Raw genomic sequence first — 22,004 nt, 5'->3', positions numbered from 1 at the left:
ATTCTGCAAATAATATAGGATATATTTGGTCACAATTTGCAAAGAAACAGTCTGATCTAAAAAAGCATGAGAGTTCACTCAGCATTCAAATCTTCCATGACTTCACTCAACATGGTAAATAACTCAATGCTGTGACCATACAAGATAGAATACAATGTCATTATGATGCAGTCAACAATCTAGTTTAAACTTACTGGATATGGCTATCATGATGACTAGATATGGAGATATTCCAGTTTGAATGTGTCTTTAACTTTTCACAACACTGACCCAAAGATCTAATGAAAATGGCACCATCATTAAATACATGAACAGACTCAACAGGAGAGAAACCATCCATTAATGAAATCTAGTGAAAGATCTGCAAGTTTTACCACCATAAAGCACTCTTCTAAGCTCTAACAATAGCTTTTAGCACATTTAAATCATTTGAATATAGCTCAAACATCAGCAGGCTTCATGAACATTTTGTAATCAAAACTTCTGACAAAATGAAGTACCAAGGATGATATTTTTTAATAAGCTTGCCCAGATTATTAAATCAGCTCGATCGGTTCTTAATCATGCAATTCTTCAAATAGTTTCTCAGAAACAGAACATTTGGGTGGTTTGTGATCCAGTAGGAATTATAGCACTCTTCCTCACTCTTACAAAAAGTATGCATCATCACTGAGCACCCCCTTACTCCATATGGCTCTCGATTATTCTCAACAACAAGAAGAGCTTTTGTATGTTGATCAGGCTTTGGCCTTTGAATAGAAGGTGAGGTAATACCAAGCTGCAAAGGCGATACCAAGGACCAGCAGTGGAAGGAGGTAGTCCGTGAAGCTGTAGGAAGGGGGTGGCTGCTCCTGCTTCGAAAGCCAGTGTCTGCTGGTTGGTTTGATGCCAGAAACATAACCCTCGACAGTGCCGATCACATAGCTCTCCATCATGCTAGTGGCAGTGGAGCTGTGACCCACATCATCAAATGCTTGGGTAGCATCTCCAGAAGCTTTGGATCAATATGAAGAGTCAAAGCATATTCCACATCAAAGAAGCAAACAATTCAAGAACACCATGACAAAATTTTCCAATCAAATGTCTATCATATACAAATATATCGACATGGTTTCATTGATTAACAAGTTACTTTTACTATGTTGGACATGTGGGTGTATTTCTTTTCTAATTCAATCTTGAAAAGGCTATTAGGGGGTCTATGCTGCATACTACATGGTAGCCAAACTTTCATCCTGAGAAGGAAGAAATGACCTTAGAATGTATCAGAAGTTGAAATTTGCTTCTCAATCCTCTTAAAATCAGAGACTTCAGAAGCATCATGACCACATAGACAGCGCTCGAATTGAGATAATATTTGATGAGCCTACCTCTCAGGATGCTTGGGTGCAAGGAGTAAATGGCCAATTCTTTCGAGTGTTGAGTAAGAGAACCCACCACTGATCTGTTTTGGGTTTGGGCACACTGGCCATGGCTTTTCTATAGTAATGTAGCCGGAGATCAGAGTCACACCGTCGGCAGGTGAAGCGACGGGAGGCAGGGGCAAAGACTTCAGACACAGCAGCTGCCCTCACCAAATTTTCAGAAGATAGACAGTTTTACAGGCCATAGATCATGATTAAGAGGTGATTTAAGGGCCATAATAGCTCTATTCCTACACAACCACAGTCCATTCAGATCAGGTTTTCTCTGGTAATCACTGTAACATGGTAGCTGTTGCTCAATGAAGCCTCTCTTTCCTTCCAAATAAAAAATGTGACTCAATGATGTTTCTACTCAAGATCCCGGCATTACTTGTTCATTTCCAGATCTACAGTTCTTTCAATTGGCAATACCTCCTCCTAATAAAAAGACAGGATATATCAATGGGTACCAGATTGAAGAAAAAATAATACCAGGCAGTTTTCCCTATCAAACTGCAAGCTGCAACAACACTGCATATCAAAGCTAAGTAGCAGGGGAAAACATGAGTCTGCTAGCAAGAGTGAAGAGATCTTCTAATTAGAGTAGGAACACAAAAAGATCAATAGAAGAAACTATAAATAAGAGGAACATTAAAGAGAAAAAGAAAAATGGGGATATGGAGCAATAGAAGCACCTGATGCATGAAGGATAACATCCTCCCCTCCAGGATGATCCTCCAAGAAGGTGGTCACATCATAAACCTGGGTCAGAATGAAATCGAAGCACAAAAGCATGCATAACCATAAGAAACAAAAGAAACAGAAATGCTTGATCCTCCAAAACGAGCAGCCAAAAGTTCATATGAGGTAGAGAAGAAAACAGAAGAAGTTTTGCACCTTGCCATGGATGGACAACCAGCAGTCTTTCTTAGTGGTGTGGAGTGAGATCTCAGAGGGGGAGTAGGTCTGGAAGGCCTGCATGCTAGATCTGGAAGCTCAGAAGAAAGAGGCAGGAGGCTTTGTGAGTGGAGAAGAAACACTATTTGACTTTGGCTTGGAGTGGTGGTGGTGGATACAAAGAGATTTTTAGCCAAAATAATTGCTACCAGACAGACACAAGAGAGAGAGAGAGAGAGAGAGAGAGAGAGAGAGGATGTCATGGTCAGGTTTGGTTCTCTTGGTTTCCCTCTTCAGATATGGGAAATCTAGAGATGGATCCTCCGCAGCAATTGTTGCAAAGTTGATGTTGCATCCCAATGAGTTCACAGGAGGAGCTGCTGACAGACATGTGTCAGCACTTGTTTATGATCTTACATGGTTACAATGATGAGATCTTTTCTTGCAGTTGATGGCTTGCAAACATTTTTGTTGGGTGTCCAATAGATCGACCAAAAGCTTCTCTTTGGTGTTGGTAGATTTCTACCAAATAGTACTCCATTTCAAGTGATGTCTCTCCCACCCTTTACCTTTTCAACAAAGCATAGTTTTGGTTATCAAGTCTCTTTTACTTGAGACACACTTTTGTATCAAAGGGTAGCACTCCATTGCAAGTGACTTCTCATCACCTTTTCAACCTTCTTAATAACCTGTGCAATCTTCACCTTTTACTTTATTTATTGGAATAAACACAAGCTTGGTGATCTTGAGGATTCTTTAGCTCGTATTCAACATAATATTTCTGTGTTAGAATCCAAAAATTATTTGGGAGGATGATTATGTATTATTATGCCTTGGTTCCTAATAAAGCTTAGGCTCTTATTAGACAAATAAATGTCAAATGATGAACTAAATCAAAAGCCAAATGGATCAGTGAGCGTGACCTCAATACCAAATACTACCATCATGTCACCCATCTTTGGATTAATGATAATTATGTTCAAGATCATATAATCTTATCACTTATGAGTTCATTACTTTGCAACTCTAAGCCATCACAACCAATCATGTCACCCCCTTGTCTTGGCCTATTCCTATTGGTTGAGGTATCTCTATTCGAGAGAGCAATCAACTCATTTCACAATCAAAGAGATCTTTTTGAAGATGTTTATTCTCATGGTTTTGGTAAGAGTCTTGGGCCATTCATGTTATAAGCTTTTAACTCAATCTTAAAGTTTTCATGTTATAAGCTTTTAACTCTTTTCACAATCTTAAAGTTTTCATGTTATAAGCTTTTTAACTCTTTTCACAATCTTAAAGTTTTCATATTATAAACTTTTTAACTCTTTTCATAGTCTTAAAGTTTTCATGTTATAAGCTTTTAACTCTTTTCACAATCTTAAAGTTTTCATGTTTTAAGCTTTTAACTCTTTTCACAATCTTAAAGTTTTCATGTTATAAGTTTTTAACTCTTTTCACAATCTTAAAGTTTTCATGTTATAAGCTTTTAACTCTTTTCACAGTCTTAAAGTTTTCATGTTATAAGCTTTTAACTCTTTTCATAGTCTTAAAGTTTTTATGTTATAAGCTTTTAACTCTTTTCAGTCTTAAAGTTTTCATGTTATAAGCTTTTAACTCTTTTCAGAATCTTAAAGTTTTCATGTTATAGGCTTCTAACTCTTTTCACAATCTTAAAGTTTTCATGTTATAAGCTTTTAACTCTTTTCACAATCTTAAAGTTTTCATGTTATAAGCTTTTAACTCTTTTCATAGTCTTAAAGTTTTCATGTTATAAGCTTTTAACTCTTTTCACAATCTTAAAGTTTTCATGTTATAAGCTTTTAACTCTTTTCACAATCTTAAAGTTTTCATGTTATAAGCTTTTAACTCTTTTCAGAATCTTAAAGTTTTCATGAGCTTTTAACTCTTTTCACAATTTTAAAGTTTTCATGTTATAAGCTTTTAACTCTTTTCACAATCTTAAAGTTTTCATGTTATAAGCTTTTAACTCTTTTCACAATCTTAAAGTTTTCATGTTATAAGCTTTTAACTCTTTTCATAGTCTTAAAGTTTTCATGTTATAAGCTTTTAACTCTTTTCACAATCTTAAAGTTTTCATGTTATAAGCTTTTAACTCTTTTCACAATCTTAAAGTTTTCATGTTATAAGCTTTTAACTCTTTTCATAGTCTTAAAGTTTTCATGTTATAAGCTTTTAACTCTTTTCACAATCTTAAAGTTTTCATGTTATAAGCTTTTAACTCTTTTCACAATCTTAAAGTTTTCATGTTATAAGCTTTTAACTCTTTTCAGAATCTTAAAGTTTTCATGAGCTTTTAACTCTTTTCACAATTTTAAAGTTTTCATGTTATAAGCTTTTAACTCTTTTCACAATCTTAAAGTTTTCATGTTATAAGCTTTTAACTCTTTTCACAATCTTAAAGTTTTCATGAGCTTTTAACTCTTTTCACAATCTTAAAGTTTTCATGTTATAAGCTTTTAACTCTTTTCATAGTCTTAAAGTTTTCATGTTATAAGCTTTTAACTCTTTTCACAATCTTAAAGTTTTCATGTTATAATCTTTTAACACTTTTCACAATCTTAAAGTTTTCATGTTATAAGCTTTTAACTCTTTTCACAATCTTAAAGTTTTCATGTTATAGGCTCCTAACTCTTTTCACAATCTTGCTAGTCTCCAATAAAAATTCTATTAAGGTTTAAGGATTTCAGGCCAATTTCTTTTAGCAATGTAAACTAACTAATGTGTTAGCTAATTGCATAAAATATTTTATGCCTCGTCTTATTTCTAAGGAACAATCTACTTTTTATTTAAGGTTATAATATTCATGATAATATTTTAATTATGCAAGAAATTATATACTTTTTATTTGATTCTAAATGTAAAAATCCTTATGTTTTCATAAAGATCGACATTGAAAAAGCTTTTGAAAACATTTCTTAGGCTTCTATTCTATTTTATTGACATCGAATGTATTCATGAATTGAATTGACAAATCTATTGTCTATCCTATTTTTTTTCCTACCTTATTAATGGTATATCATCTGTTGTTATCTTATCTTTTTCATTTTGGTCACTCAATTACTTACTTTTATCTTGAAAAATGAATGTGCTTAGAATCACATTACACCATTTTGTTCTAAACATGCTTTTTAGACTTTTATCAATTTTGTTTTATGCTAATGATATGGTTCTATGCTTTGGAGCTAATTGTAAGTTAATCTTCAAAAAGTCTAAGATTTTTTTTTTCCCCAAAACAACTTGTCAAGATACTAAAAGAGATATTTATAATTTTTTTAGTATCAAGGAAGATAAATTTCTTTTCGACGGATCCTTCATTGCTCATTGTCGGATTCTTAATCGGGTACTTAAGCATTCTACTCAAAATATTAAAAATAGATTAAGCTCTTGGAAAGCTAACTTCTAAGCATTCTAATCATTACTCTTGTGAACTCTGTGCTCAATTTGCTTCCTTTGCATACTTTGAAGTGCTTGTTGGATGTTTGACTCGATTCTTGAAGCTAACTTTTAGCATAAAGCTGACCACTCTCATGTCATGGTCTTCATATGTCATCTCGGGAGGTGATTTCTGCCCCCCAAAAGCTATAGGTGGTTTGGGTGTACACAAAACTTTATTTAACCAAATTTGCTTTACATGCTAAACGTATTTTATATGTTTTAGTGATGTTGATTCTATTTGGGATAGCATAGTCAAGGCTAAGTATGGTCACATTGATCATTGGAATTTATCTATCTATGCATGGCAAACACAATTGGACTTGGAGGCTTTTTCTTAAGGCTTTGGAAAAAACTTAGACCTGATTTTATGAAATTTATTAGTTCTAATTCTTCTACTACCATTCTTTCTGATCCTTAGATATAAGCCATTTTTAATAATTTAATATATTCTATTTTTGATTTATTTTTCAAAATAATCTCGTAAGTACATTGATGATACGAAACCAACCAAATCTATCTATCGTAAAAACCAGCTCTAAGTTGGATTAAATTAAATTATGATACTTTTATAGTTTTTTTTTTGGGTTTAGGTGTACTTTCAAAAGTGAAACAACAATTATTACGAGGCAAAAATTCTATGATTACATCAAGAATTTTTATATGATTACATCTCATATTTCTCAGATCATCCTTTAGATTATTTGTTAGACCTCTCAATACAAGAATTGTGCGACGAGAAGGGGAACACGTGAGACAGATGTGTATAGTATGGACTAAGCTTGCCATGTAGTTTGATCCTACTTTACAGAGCTTACTACGACTACCTTTGACACTAAACATGATACTGTCACGGAGCATTAGAGTGCTACAACAATAACAAGCACTTCTACATTCCGAACTATGCTTGAATTGAGCATATACGAGTACAAAAATATATACAAACAGCGAACAATGTCAACTTGACGACAACAAACAAGCAGAATACTACATGACATGAAGCAGCTTCAGCAGCAGCAGCAGCAGCAGCAATCAAGATTTTCTGTATCTTTTTCTTGTCTCAGTCTGCTATTGCCCTCCTTCAAATGGCAAGTTGGAACCTAAGGTGAATAAATAGCCCTTCTAGCCAGCCAGCATCACAGGAATGGGTTCTAGCATCACAGGCCATTGAAACAGGTTCAAGGGCAAACTTTACACACAAGTGATGCCCAAACTGGAGGAAGATCTACCACCGGTGGACCACTACCTGTGATGCTCACACATCTGGCATGTGGTAGTAGACCTGGGGTTGGCGTAGGTGCAGCGGTCGCAGGACCAGAGATTGCTGTCGTCGAAGCTGCGGCTAGGAGCACCGGATCCGGAGCTGCTCCCAGCCACTGCTTTGATCTTCCCACTTTTGGATTTGCTGCCCAAGCTCTTGCAGCTTGAACTCTTGCTGCATGTCGCCTGGTTATTGGAAGTGCCAACATCTTTCAACCCAGTCTCCAGGGCTCGAACAAGATTCTCAAAATAGTTCTTAGTCACACTGATGTAGGACAAACACATATATCAATGAAAATAATATCAAAATCATTATAGTTAAATGTATCGATTTCTCAACAATAAATGCAAGCAAGAGTAAATGCTAGCATTCAGTAGATACAGAGAAAAAAAGGTGGCTAGGTATCATGAATAAAATGAAACCATGATCTTTAAGGAGTCAAAAATGTTCCCTAATATGTTTGGTGCCTCCTACTTTAGTCAAATAACTACCTCAATAACTCACATTGAAACTTCCATATCTAGTATATCAGAGAGAAAACTAAAGTTCAAAATGCTATAAAGTAGAACATGAAACAAAAGTAGTTAAATGTTATGTATTCCAGACAACCAAGCAGTAAATTGCAAGCTACCAGTGTACTGGGCACAGCAGAGAAAATATACATGAAAGTGACCAAATGAGAACAATCCAAGCTAAACGTACTAGTCATACTATAACTGTGATTCCCAAACTGGTCTAGCACTTGAATTAGTCAGTTTCATGATAAGTTATCAAGCATAATTTCTAGCGGAGTAACCAAGAGCAAAAAAGTTATATATGTATTCAACAAGGTTAAGTGCACACAACTTGTATAATTAACACCGTTGAAAGGGAAGAATTTATCAAGCTTGTATGCCAAAATCAAGAAGATAAAAGGTAATTCGGAGCCAAAAACCCCTGTAGCCCAACAGCCAAAGACACAAACCTAACTGAAAATTGGAGTCATCATCAAACCTTTTGCAAATCAATTAGAACTTGATACAGCTTCAACGGACAGTAAACACACAAGGGATATGCTCTCTTATAATCAGAACCTATGCTTTCTTAGATCTCCCCTGCTTACAAAACCAGGGCACAGATTAAAAACACAATGGCACGACTAGACTAGAGATCTCTATTTCATGGATACTAACACCTGGAAAATTCCCTGGTGAACTTTATACACAATCAATATAACTATTTACACTTAATAGTAAAACAAAGTAAACTATAACCATCCTACTAGACTGCCTCAAGAAAAAGGTCAATGTTGTTATTCTCTCACCATGAAGCCAGTCTGATTCGACTTCTACTTCATAGCTAAAATTTTTATCCATAAAAATTTGGTAGCCTCAATGCCAACTAACCCATAAGCCTAATCAGAGGCTTTTGAAACAAATAAAGAAAATCCAAAATAACAGACTAAAAATCAGTCTAAGACAAAGAGAAGGTTCTTTTCTTATTAACCTCGCCATACTATACAAATAACCTACCTGGGCAGTGGATATAAATCCTAAGAAGACCAATATTTAAGTGGAATGAATTACGGTGATGGCATCCTCACACAGACCTGAGTGTTGGGCCTCTAGAAGTGGAACCATAAAATTTTCATGGATGACTTGGTCCACCTATGTAGCTTTTTTAAATCTCTTAATTCCCTATATCTTAGCAAGTAAAATGTGAGATGAAGCTACCTGGTCAGACCAGCTAACTTTGTACGGAAGTCATTAAAGTCTGTCATAGGACCTTCTGCATCAAGGTAAACTTGGAGTTCCTTTTCTGCACATTGATGAAGGCGTTCTAAACCAGACTCAGCCTCACCTGAAAAATGATTAAAGATGATTCTTAGTAATGAAAAATTATTCAAAATAATATTAATAGTAAAAAGCATATATTTGACAGCTACATAAAGAAGCAAGTACGAACCTTGCAAATATTCAAAGAACTGTCTCTTGGCATGTTCATGTTCTGGCAGGTAATAACCATAGGCATATGTCCACTTCAATACTCGCCTACACTCCACTATCTGTATAATGAAATGAAAAATATATCAGGAAAAGGAAGGTGAATCACATCCTGTCATTAGAGTTACATCATGTTTCTAGCATAAAGCTAACCTGTAACCAGGCTTCAATTATGAACTTGAGCTGGGATTCAGGTTGGCTTTGTGTGTCACTTAGCTTCTCAAGCTGCACAATTGAAACAAGTAGCCACTGGGTGCACTTCTTATAATGTATTATAACTGATTGTTTTATATTTATTAAGGGCCATCTTGGAGATGGTGGCTTTGGCATTCTTATTCAGTTGATATGTGATGCCTTTTTTGAATGTGTACTTAAATGAAAAAAGATGATCTGAGGTCAGCTTCAAACAGACAAGATCAGTTATTATTGTTAGAAGCAGACAAGTCTACCAATACCACAGTTGACATGACATATAAGTGCTCGAAAGTAGAAACAGCTCCGTACCTTTTCAGTTTGCATGCTGTGTAAATCTGCAAGTGCCTTCTGCCTTGACTGCAGGTTATAAAACATAATGTAAAGTCCAATCTAGATAATTCAATTTTCTAAAGGGACAGCCTATGTAACTAGCAGAGTGGACAAAAAATTATGCATAAACTAACACAAGGGAACAAGGATGCACCTATTTGGTAGTCAGTGCAACAAAATGTATTATGTCAAATAGGCCATAAAGTTATGCTTTATTAAGAACAAAGAGACAAAATTACTACAATCATAAGTTCAAAGAAAAATAACAAGAAAATGGTACCAATCTATAGGGAGAAAAGCAAATGAGATGAACTATACACAGAATACCATTACCATGAAGAGTTGCAATGACATGCAAAAAAAGCCAAACCAGAAGATAAATAAGAACACTATCCCATTTTTTATCTCAATAATAAGCTTCCTAAATTGGAGGCTTATACACACAAGATCCAAACACTAGCAATACAACTACAACGTGATGTTTCATTAAGTCCTTCATTGCTTAAAGCAAAACCAAGATTTAAACTTCCCCAAAAGACATGGATCAAGGCAAGAAGTTGTGTTGCCAATGATCGATCATATATCAAGAATGCAGATAGTCAGAAACAAATTCTAGCAATAGTGTAAAATTTTTCCAGGCAATAACCCCAACTCGAGTTGCTTTTAATAACTTCAGGCCTTGGACTAGTACAAGGGGATTAGTTAATCAAACTTCATCAAGCTGAAAAAACAAAGGTCCATTTGAAGAGAGATTTAATGATTGACTACAAAACCACAGAAACATTTTGTAAGGCATGTAATCTTCTGGATTTCTTGGACTAAATCCACATTCAATGAATTCATTATGTGATACCATCAATAACAAGATATGGAATCATCTGGAACACAGGAGAAAATAAAGTCAAACCAATTCAATCCATTGCAAAAACATTCAGCAAAAAAGGAACAACGTGTCATAGCCAAGTAATACTCTTAGTTACTGCAATGGATTCTGAAGTAAATTTATCATATTAAGTAAATGATACATCACAAAGTTCAGCCAGTACATGATGACATTGCACTACAAAAACTTCTTATAATTGAACAATAACAAAAGACATAATATGCAAATCAGAACTTCATTTACGAAACATATACAGTAAAACATTCTTTGAAGCTTGAAACATGTTTCTTGCACCTTTGTCAAGTTAAATAAAGGCATATGAAGAACAACATCACATATTAACATTATAACAGAACCAATGCCAGTAATGTCTAAATGTAAGCAGGTAGAAAACCATAAATGTATGACATTGATGATTGCCAACCATGTTACCAGCTAGCAATTGATGACTGGTCGACGCTCAATTCACTTTCAGCCACTAGCAAGTAAATAGTTTAACATTAAACCCTTTAAAGACTACTGATTGACCAACTAGGAGCCCAACAGCCGGGCAGTGATCTAACTATTGGTATGATCATCATCAGTTTGCCAAAAATTATCTATCTACAAATGATCTGCTGGTTTCCTGAACATCAACAAGCAGTAGTGATTTAAAAAGCGCTAGGCGCCAAAAGACGCCAAGGTCCAAAAACGCCCGAGGCGCTAGGCGCTTGCCCGAGCGAAGCGAGGCGCTAAAATATAAAAATATATAATATAATTAATAAATATAATTATTTAAAATTTTAAATAAAAATATGCTATTAAATTAAGAAAATCTAAGATACAAAATCACAATGTCACATTAACAAAAAGTTTCAAAATTCAAAACAATAAAATTTTACATCAAAATAAAAATTAACAACATTAAAATCAAAATAATATATTATTAATCTATTAACAGTATTGAAAATTAATCATTTCAAAATTCAAATAAACTTAATATTAAGAGTATACTGTATACTGAGCTTGACGGAGAAACGAGGAAGCAGCAGCGAGCGGCAGCAGCGGCGAGCGGCGGCAACGGGAAAGGGAAAGGGAGCGGGAGGCGCGAGCAGCGGGAGGGCTCGCGGGAGTCTCGAGCAGTGGCGCAAGCAGCGGGAGGCGCGAGCAGCGGGAGGGCTCGCGGGAGTCGCGAGCAGCGGGAAGGCTCGCAGGAGCGCTCGCGGGAGGCGCGAGCAGCGACAGCGACGAGCAGCGGCAACGGGAGCAGGAGCGACGAGCAGCGAGATCGGGAGCGGCAGTGGCAGCGGGTTAGGGTTGGGTAAGGGTTATATCGGTTTAGTTGGTTTGATTGAACCAACTAACAACCGAACCAGGACCGAACTAGACCTAAAATCATGGTTCGATCACTTGGTTTACCTAGGCGCTCGCCCGAAGCGCCCAACGCCTGGGCTCGGGCGAGCGCCCAGGCGGCGCCTGTTTGAAGCGCGCCGCCTGGGACATTAGCGAGGCGCTCGGGCCTCGGCGAGGCCTCGCCTCGCCTCGCCTCGCCCGAGCGCCTCTTTCAATCACTGACAAGCAGAGAGTTCAAAATGATTAAAATGCAATGTTTTCTTTATCATTTGAATGGTAAACTAATGTCATGTTTCATGTGCCACTTTCAGGATGTGGCTTTCTAGATTCAGCCACTTATAGGCAAAATAGTCCCAAAATCAAAGTATAAATCATCATGGTATCATAGATTTATAGATTCCTTGGACAAAGAAAAAAAATTTAAACTACAGATGGGAAGGAAGAAGAACAAAATTTACATACTGATTGATTCGTAGCCCATCGTTCATAATAATGTGTGTATCTCTCAAGAGAATTTTTAGCCATTTCTCTCCTCCTTTCAGATTCATCATACTGCAAGTATTTATAAATTGATGAGGATGCATGTGTGAGAATTGAGAATTCATATAGTCCAATTCTAATCATTCCATAATCCATAGAATGAGAAAATTGCTAATCATACCGCTCCTTCCTGTTTTGCTGATTCGTAGCGATTACAAGCATAGAAACCACCAGTCCTCTCACCATGTTCAGACCATGGTCCCAGACATAACCTACAACAACAATCAAGGAACATATAAGCTGCAGAATTCACAAAAGAAGCCTCTAAAGTACTTATAAAGTGAAGATCTATTACCAGCAAAATTCAAATTTACAAGGAGGTGTGCATGTTATATGCATGCATCCCTGGTTTTTCTCAATTGGACGTTTGCACTTTGGACAAGGCTTCGAGTTCGCTAAAATCCTGATATATTATCAAAGAATATGATTAGCACAAAAAAATGCAATAATTAGAGTGTCATCCCTTTTATGTAATTGAATCACAAAGCCCATTGGGATATGATAACTGGAATAAAGTATATGGATAAGGTCAAAGATTAAAATGAGAGACCTGCTGGGGTTCATACACAACAGAGATGTAAAACACATGTTGACTGAAAAGTTAAAACATAAACTAAAACAAGATTTTTCACGAGCCAACAGTTCTTAGTTACTTATCAGTGGCATTTAATGTAATCTTTGATAACTATCTTGTTCATCTCATCTTATATGAAGTAATTAACAGTAAGCTGTATGTCAATATTGAAAATAGAATAAAAGATTAAAGGAGAGAGCACATACAAACAGTTTGTATTCACACATACATTACACAAATCCAGGAGAAAATGGAAGGAAAGGTATTCCTTTCCTTCCATTTTCAAAAGAACAGAGAAGATAACCCACCAGTTGGACCCTTTACAATTTATTAAAGATCATAAAATTCAGGTTTTAGAACTTTCAAAGAGGTGAAGACAAGACAAGTTCCCACAATGTCATAACAATACCTGTTTTGAAAACTGAACTTGTAGAAGTAAAGGAAGTCAAAAGGTCTACAAATAAAAATGCAAGCTTCAGCATTAGGGGTGAACTAACATCAGTATTCTGAAGCTAAAAAGTTGCAGAACTAAAGCTATTGATGAAGAATCAAATGAAACCAAACAGGACATAGAACTTTCCACAATAAAATGGGTATGCAAAGAAGCATAATATTAAAAAGGCTTAATTATTCAGATTATCATAGTTGCCAGAAGCTTAAATGCAATGCTCTACATATCATTACAATTTCCTATTGCACGTCTCTTGTCCAGCTCTATTTTACTCCCCTTCCTTCAGGGACAAGGAACAACTACTGCCTTTCTTTCAGCAGATTGCTTAGATTAGGGAGGAGATGATGTAAAACCATAATTCATCACATATCACTTCAAATAGCTGGTAGTTTCTGAGAGGTGTTTCTCTCAGTGGAACTTGATTTAACTAAATTTTGTATGCTTGGCTTGGAGTTAACTCACTCAGTTGGAAACAGTTCGTTCACTGTTAAGATAGGTCCAAGAATGCTGCATCAATTGGATCTTGTCAATTGAAATGGGTTGTACCAAAATAAACCAAGCTCCATTGGACTGATGAAACATACCAAGGACATTAAGACATTAAGCAGCTTCTCCAATATCTGGCTCTTAACCTCCATGCCACCTACCAAAGTCGGAAAGGTGCTCTGTGGAAGTACAAAATTGTGGCCTCTCTGAATCAAGGTTCATTTCTAAAAATATCCTATAGTTGTTTCTAGTGGAACTGCAATTCAGGCCTCCACTAACTCTGAGTGGAAGCACCCTAAGGTGCACTATGATCTCTTAAAGCATATACTTCATACTTTAAAGAATAAGTTGTCTTTTATTATCAAAGTGCCCCCCTCAAGAGAGGAATCTGCAATCCTTTAAGCTATAATAATGACTGAATAACCAGGATAGGATGCTCAAGGCAGCGCTTGCAAATAAAGTTGAGCATAAATAGGACAAATAAAGGCTTTCAACATGCCTGTCATTTGTCACAAGAACACCTTGCTATGTGGTTGGGCACATGACCAACACAGCATGACACCAGCTGACCAGGTGCAGCATGCACTTAATACATGATAATACAATGGTACAATGGTCATGCAGCAAAGCAAAGAATATCTGTTAACATATAGTTAACTACAGGAATTTAAATATAATGAAGGAATCAACTTTGCAAGAAGTATCATCAAATCAGACTAAAATTAGAATTGAAGAGAGTGAAATGTATTACTGAACGTAACACAAATATCATAACTGATATTGTAGGGAACAGCAGTGAAGGCAACAGATAAAAAGGACATTTATCTATTATATCCTGTACCAATTCATATTTTCAGATTCAGCACTGTTCTTCAAAATCCACTTTGCTACAGTGGCACAGTCAACTGGCCGGTGAGCTTCCTCGGCACACTGCAATTTTTATTTTAACAGCTCAGAATAAGGAGAGATGTAAGCATACTTCTAATAAGATTTATAATGTGTTGCCAAAGGTAAACTTACATTCCAGCAAAAGCTATATGAGCAGCTGCAGCAAACATCATAACTTCCACTGCCAATAACAAACTCTACAGCAAACTCACAACCAGGGGCAGGACACCATTTTATCTATAAAACGAATTAAAGAATCAAAAAAATTGTGAAGAAAATGAGAGTGTAGCCAGAAACTTCATCGAGAATTTCACAAGACAACACAAGGACATTTTCAAACCAAGAATTAACCAAGGTTTGTTATATCACCCAAGTAGGTATGGTATGTGCCGGTTCGACTCGCTACCGAGACATGGCTTGCCCGAGTGCCTATCGGCATGCCCCAGCATATCATGTATTGGTACACCGGTATAGACCGATATGTACCATACCAACAAATCTCTGAGATGGGTCTGGTACCAGAAATGGCAAACCCTAGAATTAACAATATAGAAAAACAAAAGTCCATTGACAATAGCCTTTGCACCGGACCACCCTGTCCTTTTGCAACTCACAATCACATTAAAGTACAACTTCTATTGATTTTAGAAAAAAAAAAGTCATCATAGATGCCATTACTCGGTCTTTCAAATTTCAGTGACAGGCATGAGCTGGACACAAGAAAGAAAGAAATTAAATAAAATTTTGGATAAAAGTTATAAATCTCAGACCGATATTGATTCAGCAACCCGTTTGATATAATACTGGTATACCAGATGGTAATACCAACATGAACCACCTACAAAAATAATTTAAAATTAAATACCAACCAGTATTGATCCTTGGTCACACTACTAAATATTAATCAATATATATTGGTTTGACTTGGACCAATATTTGAAACCCTGATTTCTATATCCTTAAATTATAAGTGTCATGTGTACCTTACCTTTCTGTTATCTTCAACGTAAGATCTAAGAAGATATCGTGAATACTTCTCTTTATCTTCGCCAGTAGTCAAGACATCAATCATGTTTCGACCAACAGCAGCACCACAAGAAGGATCAGGGCATCGCAACATTAAGCACCCAGGGCCATCACTTATAGATGTACTAATGTAACCTGCAAGTTGGCAGTGTCTCAATTTTCAACCATCAAACAAGAACCCTACATAAAATACCTCAGCTTCAAATAGATTCTAAAGAATATTCTATCAAGTTTTCTAGAACAAAGGCACAGCACAGAGATGCAATTCTTAAAAAATATAGTTTGAAATATCTTTAAACAACTCAGAAAGCATACAGAAGGCCTGATAGAATTTAGGGTTAACATGTTACTGTAAATAAATTACACAAGATGCAGGCTTTAGAAAGTCTGGAATCCAATTCCTTATGACCATCATACTATCATCATAAAATCAGACCTTTTGATCATTGGTCCCAAGTAACTTCATACTTGATATCAAGTGATATATTCCTATGAACAAGAGCAAAAAAATGTGCAACTGGCATGGTGATATCAACTGGCATTACAACAAAAAATGTTCATATTAGCATTCAAATTGGAACCAAAATGCCTACTTATCTTAAAGAACAGGTGCAAAAACATATTTTATAACAGCAAAGTGAAGAAAATCAGACCTAACTAACACCACAAACATTGGTTATAAAGCCATGATAACAACTAAAATCAAAATAACAGACCTCTCCAGCAAGCCCCACAAAAAGGATGACCACATGAAGCAGAACTCATTCTGCCACAGGGATAGTTTTCAAAACAAATCCCACAAGTCAGCTGCCACAAGCAAAGTCAGTCCATAAGGGGGAAATCATTGAAAATATAAAAAATAATTCCATCTCAATGCCCAAATATCCAGAAACGGATAACTAATACTATACTAACTTCTCTAGCATTCGAAATCTCCACTGTTCTCTCCAACAAACCAACAGCCTTCCGAACATGCTCTTCATCAGCAAACCACTCATCATGCACCCTACTAATACTCCTGCATAATCGAAATAAACATGCAATCCATATCATCACAACAATAATGAACAAAAAGAAGTGATAGAGGAACTTGTTTAGCATAGAAATGCTGAACTACTAGTTCAGCAGTAGGTTTTTTGCTACTGCAATTATCAAAGAAAAAAGGAAAATTTATCCTCATTTACAATGTAAAGAACAGAAACCAGAATGAGGCATTTCAAACAATGCAAGAATGTTGATTTCTAAAATCATTTTCATAATATTTTTATATAGGTCTTCTAAATATTTGCTTCTCCAGAATAGGGGAAAATTCTTTACATCTCAATGTTCTTATTCAATATGCAAGCTCACAAGGAATTCCATATCCCCAGAGATTACTGATGACACAATTAATCATAATATATACTTTGATAAAGAGTAAGCTAGAACCTATATCCCTACATTTTGCCCTTGAATAAAGTACCAAACGTTTGCAATAGAAACTTCAAAATACAGCCATCTTTTGAAAGGTGAACATATGAAGTTAATCAGTTTCTCTGGTTCTATTAAAAACCTTGCAGTCTGTTTTCACTGTCTCCAAATAGATGGGAGGGTTTAAGGCATATGGCATGTGCTGACCATGTTACTTTTGACATAAGGTCATCATCAGTTAATTAACTAAATATATACAATTGACTCAGATTAAATATCATTAAGAGATAATAAATAAAAAAGGTGGTACAAGAACATATTATTTTATAGTTCCCAACTTCATATTCTATAAACATCTGTAATAAATCAATGAGCTAATAAGAGCACATCTAATATTCTATTGCAACTTTGGTAGTTAAAAGAAGTGGTACTCTATTTTGTATTGTACTCTAAAATAGTGATAGCTAAAAATAAGTGAGCAATGTATGCAAATATTTAAAAAAAGATCCACACAGAAATTTCCACTTTATAAGTTAACACTCTTACCAGTTATAATGACGAAGAAGAATGCATGCTGCATATCTTGGTATTAAAAGTACAGTAGATACTCTATTAATATTTTCATCCTGATGCTGCCGAATATCAGCCTCACTCAAAATAGTATAGTTTTGCTGCCAACAGAAAAGTGCTGAACAACATTAGATGAACATAATAATGAACCATTTACCAGAATTTATTCTCAATATAAAAAAGGACCTATTTCGAAACTTCCAACTATTACTTAAAAGCATTTATTTCATTAAACATTACCAAAAGCAAATAACAATTTTCTGAAAGCAATTTATGAAGCCATATATGAGTATACCTCAAATGACCACCTCGCATAAGCCCAGCATGACCTTAGTATGCAATATTACTGTACATGCAAAAAAGGGGCTGCAAATTCTACAATACACAGTCACATGACTGCACATAAGGCCTACGCGACCTTGCTATGTGGTGTTACCATATATGTAAAATATGCAGCCATATATTCAACTGTGCTTAGGCTAAATGAGGTGTATGCATTAGAAATCAGTCATATATGGTATGTGCTTCTCCCTATTTATCATATATATTTTACTACTATAATTAAATACTCTGATACATGCTCCATGATGATATAACTTTAACTAATTAAACCTTTATTTGTGCTGTATAGTTTATAAGCCATCAATTTTTTTATTTGGCCATAGCATACATTCATCTATAAATAATTTTAATGCAGATTATATATTTCTTTGGTTGTACTTATAGAAATAACAAATGCAGTCCCTGCTGCAAATGCATACTTTACAAGCAATATTAAATTCCTGCAAACAATGGCAACTTTATAACATTGGCAAATAATTCCATGCCAAGTGGAAGCATCATAAATGTCGAACCAACTTAGAGCACTCTAAAGTCTACACTATATACTACAACTTCATATAAAATTGTAGTGCTCGAAAATGTAGTTGTAGCACTATCTATTGCTAAAACAAAACCACTGCACAGAAATTGTCAAGCAATTAATTACTTCCTACCTATTGTTTGTGGTGCTGACTACTAAATGGCAAATACAGAAAAAAAATGCTTCTAAGATATCTTGGACTGAAAATTGTTTCCTTAATTAAGAATTTATTTTTGGCAGCAAAGACTTGTGATTCAGGTCAATTTAATTCAATGAAAAAAAAAGATCAATAAAACATAATAAGAGAAAAAAAGCATGATTCTAAGTTTATTGCACACTTTGGCCAATACTGCTATGTGCAGTAAAAATTTTATTTATATGAACCAGTGGAATGATACCAGAGCTATTGCCTCCATTGGACTGACTATGGTACTAAGTGATTCCAAGCAATCGATACAATAGACTCCTCATGATATAGAACAATCATGCTAATGTCACTGAAACACCACCATCTACAGAATTAACAAACTGTATAAGAACACCTGGGTCTTTTCTAATCAAACCTCAAAATGATAGAAATGCCAAAAAGCCGCATATGATAATTGTAATGGCAACAGGGGAATATAGTGAGCTAAGGTCATAGTTACCTAGAACACGTAACATTCTGTGACATGGTATAATCTCATGTACGGGTACATGGGATGTGTTTAATTGGATTCTCATCTCAAAATGTTGTGTTAAATCACTTACATTGCTTAATAAATTTAGTAAAATATCTTGTGTATACAAGCAAAAAATTAGGTCAGAAACAATGGCCAACTTTTTTATGAATGGAATACACAATAGGAATTCTGGATTAACAAAGCACAGACACATCAACATGTTTATTGTGTTTGTGTTGTCTCCCCGCAGACACCTAGGCCAGAAATTTGATAGTAAATAACTTTGGCTTTTGACATGAAATTTGATAGTAAATAACTTTGCATGACATGAGGAACATAAACAGTATGGCAAAGACAACCAAAATATAACAAATAGTATTACAGAAAAATAGAATCACATATTAATTGTCCTTGATATTCTCACTCGACATCTAACATCCATCTTCTCAATGTTCAGCATGTGAACTTAATGAAGCAGATGAACTTTAAAACAAAGATGGACACAATTCCACAACATCATTGCAGTTTGCATTCACCTGGGAAACCGTTATCTACAATAATGCGCAAGAAACATAAAGACAGTAGCTACAAGAGATGAAAATTCATGTATTCAATCTGAAAATAATGAATCTTTCAAAGAAAGAAGTGCCATTATCATCTCCTATGTAGTTCTTTTGACACCAAATCAACAATCTCGTACCACATAAATCTATCCAACTTCTAGGCCAAGCCAAGAACTACGTTATAAGCCTAGAGAGAATCGTGCCACCAATCCGATTACAATCTACAATGATTTGGCTTTACAAGCAGCTAATTTGGCTCCTTCACGCATCAAATTAGGTTCAAGGATCTCTAACACCACCACCAAAAACATGAAAACACGGGCATTAGAAAGGGAAGGAAACTAAAAAAGACAAAAAATAGGGATCTTTTTCACATCCCCTCACCTGCTGGCGATGGGAGGTGACATCCTCGGAATCATCCGAATAGTTATCGCCAAAATTATAGTCGTCGTCCTCGCTGCCCATCCCCGTCTCCCCGGTGTAGAAATCGTCCTCCACCGACTGGACGTCGTTCGCGTCGTGCATGTCCTCCTCCGAACCCATCCCCTCCGCCCGGAGCCAAACTCAGCGCCCTCAGAAACCCTAAAAACCCGCGTGGGTAGGCGATCGTGCAGAAAATCGGTGGGATCAGCGGGCCAAATCGATTGGAGAAAGAGGGGGAATGGGATCGGAATCGAGGGACGGAGAAGAGGGGAGATTGTACCGCGATAGCGAGAGGGGAAAGGGCGATTGGGATCTCGTTATTGGATTTGCCACTCTTCAAAGAGAGGCATCTCTTCGCCCTTTTATAGATGAGGAGAAATAGAGCGATGCAAGGAAAAGAGAGGGATGATGGAATTACCATGATACCAAAAATATGATAATTAAGGGAAAAAAATATTAGAAAATTTATCAAATAAAGCCTCTCATAATTTTTTTGATATTTCATTTAAAAGACTTCTTCCAAATAATACCCCCAATTAATTTTTGCCTCGTAGCATTTTTTTTTTATTTAATCAAAATATCCTTTCATTCTCCACCGATTACCTCCATCATCACAAGGGAGGAGATGACAAGCGAGAAAAAGGACATGTTGTAAAAGAGAGTGGGCAAGGAGAAAGTAAGAGAAGGGAGGAGGAGACTAACTATACGGAAGGATGAGTAACATGAGAAGATGAGGAGAAGGGAGGAGATGTCATGAATGGTCATCACGCATTCGCAATATCTTCGTTAATGAATCGTTCGTCATTTTTGTTTGCTTATACATATGTTTGATAATATATTTTATCTTAATTTTATGTGTTTTTATTTAAAAATTATGAACAGAAATAATTTACGATGTTACATAGCAATCGCTCACCATGACAAGCAAAATTACTCCCAAATGGTTCCATTTTCATGTGTCATGATATATTTTCTGCAGATTACGATGCAGTGCAAAACATAAGTCATCTCAACACCCTGTTACCTCCCAAGTGGCACCGGACTGGATGGGAGTTTAGGATAGTGTTAGGTGTTGATTTGATTTCATAAGTTCACATGTCCAACCTATGGGAATTTGTCATCGTGCTCGACACCCGATAAGCAGTTGTATATAGACTTACGAATGTTCGTTGGCCTTCTAAAGTCTTTATTTTTTTTTTCTCTTTTTTTTTTTCTTATACACCAAATGTTTACTAAATTACTTTTAAAGATCCCCTCTTCGCGAGACGTCAAAACTTGCTTGTTGCTCACGGGGCAAGCCGGACCATTGCCCCAAGCAGCCATAGGTGGGTTGCAAATTCAAACTCACTCTCAAACTGTTGGAGTTGCTCAAGAGAAGCGCGATAGTAAACAAGACGAGTGAGAAGTTGGCTATTCTCCGTGAGTAAAGGAAGCACAATCGAGAGTGCCAACCAGGAAAAGAAGCATGGAGAGACTAAAAATGTGGAAACTCATCTTGATCTCTTTGAAGCAAGTTTAGAGGAATTCTACTAATGTCAATAAAGGCTTCTTCAAGTAGATAACTCATAAGAGAAAGTAGAATCTCGTATCGAAAAGGTTGAGTCTCAAGTTAATCAATTGATGGAGGACACCAATAATTTCCTACAACATCTATACGAAGTCATGACGAAAGTCACATCTAGGGTTACATTGCTTAAAAGGGCTCTTAATACAGGAGGGAGCAATACTCGCATTGCTCCATCACAAAACTTGATGACACTTGGATCACATTACTATGAAAGTGCTAGGGATGCAAAGGAGCACAAGGATTTTT

The 22,004-nt window shown here is 35.9% G+C and overlaps 2 protein-coding genes across 3 annotated transcripts; both read right to left on the bottom strand.

Moving 5' to 3' along the window:
- Window positions 1–492: 492 nt before the first annotated feature.
- LOC103989334 (uncharacterized) lies at window positions 493–2,532 on the bottom strand. The gene is made up of 3 exons (XM_009408145.3): window positions 2,301–2,532; window positions 2,099–2,165; window positions 493–994 (listed from the first exon to the last, which is right to left on the bottom strand). The coding sequence occupies exons 1-3, from the start codon at window positions 2,382–2,384 to the stop codon at window positions 738–740; spliced, it is 408 nt and encodes a 135-aa protein (XP_009406420.1). The 5' UTR covers window positions 2,385–2,532; the 3' UTR covers window positions 493–737.
- A 3,959-nt stretch (window positions 2,533–6,491) lies between these two features.
- LOC103989333 (probable E3 ubiquitin-protein ligase ARI8) lies at window positions 6,492–20,590 on the bottom strand. Of its 2 annotated transcripts, XM_009408144.3 has the most exons (16): window positions 20,472–20,590; window positions 20,153–20,350; window positions 17,658–17,782; window positions 16,617–16,719; window positions 16,418–16,508; window positions 15,664–15,836; window positions 14,808–14,912; window positions 14,629–14,717; window positions 12,572–12,679; window positions 12,398–12,488; window positions 12,199–12,288; window positions 9,501–9,548; window positions 9,150–9,221; window positions 8,959–9,058; window positions 8,727–8,853; window positions 6,492–7,278 (listed from the first exon to the last, which is right to left on the bottom strand). In XM_009408144.3, the coding sequence occupies exons 2-16, from the start codon at window positions 20,309–20,311 to the stop codon at window positions 6,996–6,998; spliced, it is 1,764 nt and encodes a 587-aa protein (XP_009406419.2). In that variant the 5' UTR covers window positions 20,312–20,350; window positions 20,472–20,590; the 3' UTR covers window positions 6,492–6,995. The 2 variants fall into 2 exon arrangements, with proteins under 2 accessions (XP_009406419.2, XP_064970287.1); XM_065114215.1 differs by having other exon boundaries at window positions 20,153–20,549.
- Between the last annotated feature and the right edge of the window lie 1,414 nt (window positions 20,591–22,004).

Source organism: Musa acuminata, chromosome BXJ2-6 (genome assembly GCF_036884655.1).
Source record: "Musa acuminata AAA Group cultivar baxijiao chromosome BXJ2-6, Cavendish_Baxijiao_AAA, whole genome shotgun sequence".
NCBI classification, from domain to species: domain Eukaryota; kingdom Viridiplantae; phylum Streptophyta; class Magnoliopsida; order Zingiberales; family Musaceae; genus Musa; species Musa acuminata.
This window is presented reverse-complemented; position numbering and strand designations above follow the sequence as displayed.

Excerpts from the sequence above, each read along its gene's own strand:
- LOC103989334 (XM_009408145.3), bottom strand. The coding sequence starts at position 2,384 with ATGCAGGCCTTCCAGACCTACTCCCCCTCTGAGATCTCACTCCACACC. Across the intron at positions 2,166-2,300 it reads GGTTGTCCATCCATGGCAAG|GTTTATGATGTGACCACCTT; the intron begins GTGCAAAACTTC and ends ATTCTGACCCAG. Across the intron at positions 995-2,098 it reads TGTTATCCTTCATGCATCAG|CTTCTGGAGATGCTACCCAA; the intron begins GTGCTTCTATTG and ends ATTGATCCAAAG.
- LOC103989333 (XM_009408144.3), bottom strand. The coding sequence starts at position 20,311 with ATGGGTTCGGAGGAGGACATGCACGACGCGAACGACGTCCAGTCGGTG. Across the intron at positions 17,783-20,152 it reads TCACCTCCCATCGCCAGCAG|CAAAACTATACTATTTTGAG; the intron begins GTGAGGGGATGT and ends TTCTGTTGGCAG. Across the intron at positions 12,680-14,628 it reads GAATCTGAAAATATGAATTG|GATTTTAGCGAACTCGAAGC; the intron begins GTACAGGATATA and ends ATAATATATCAG.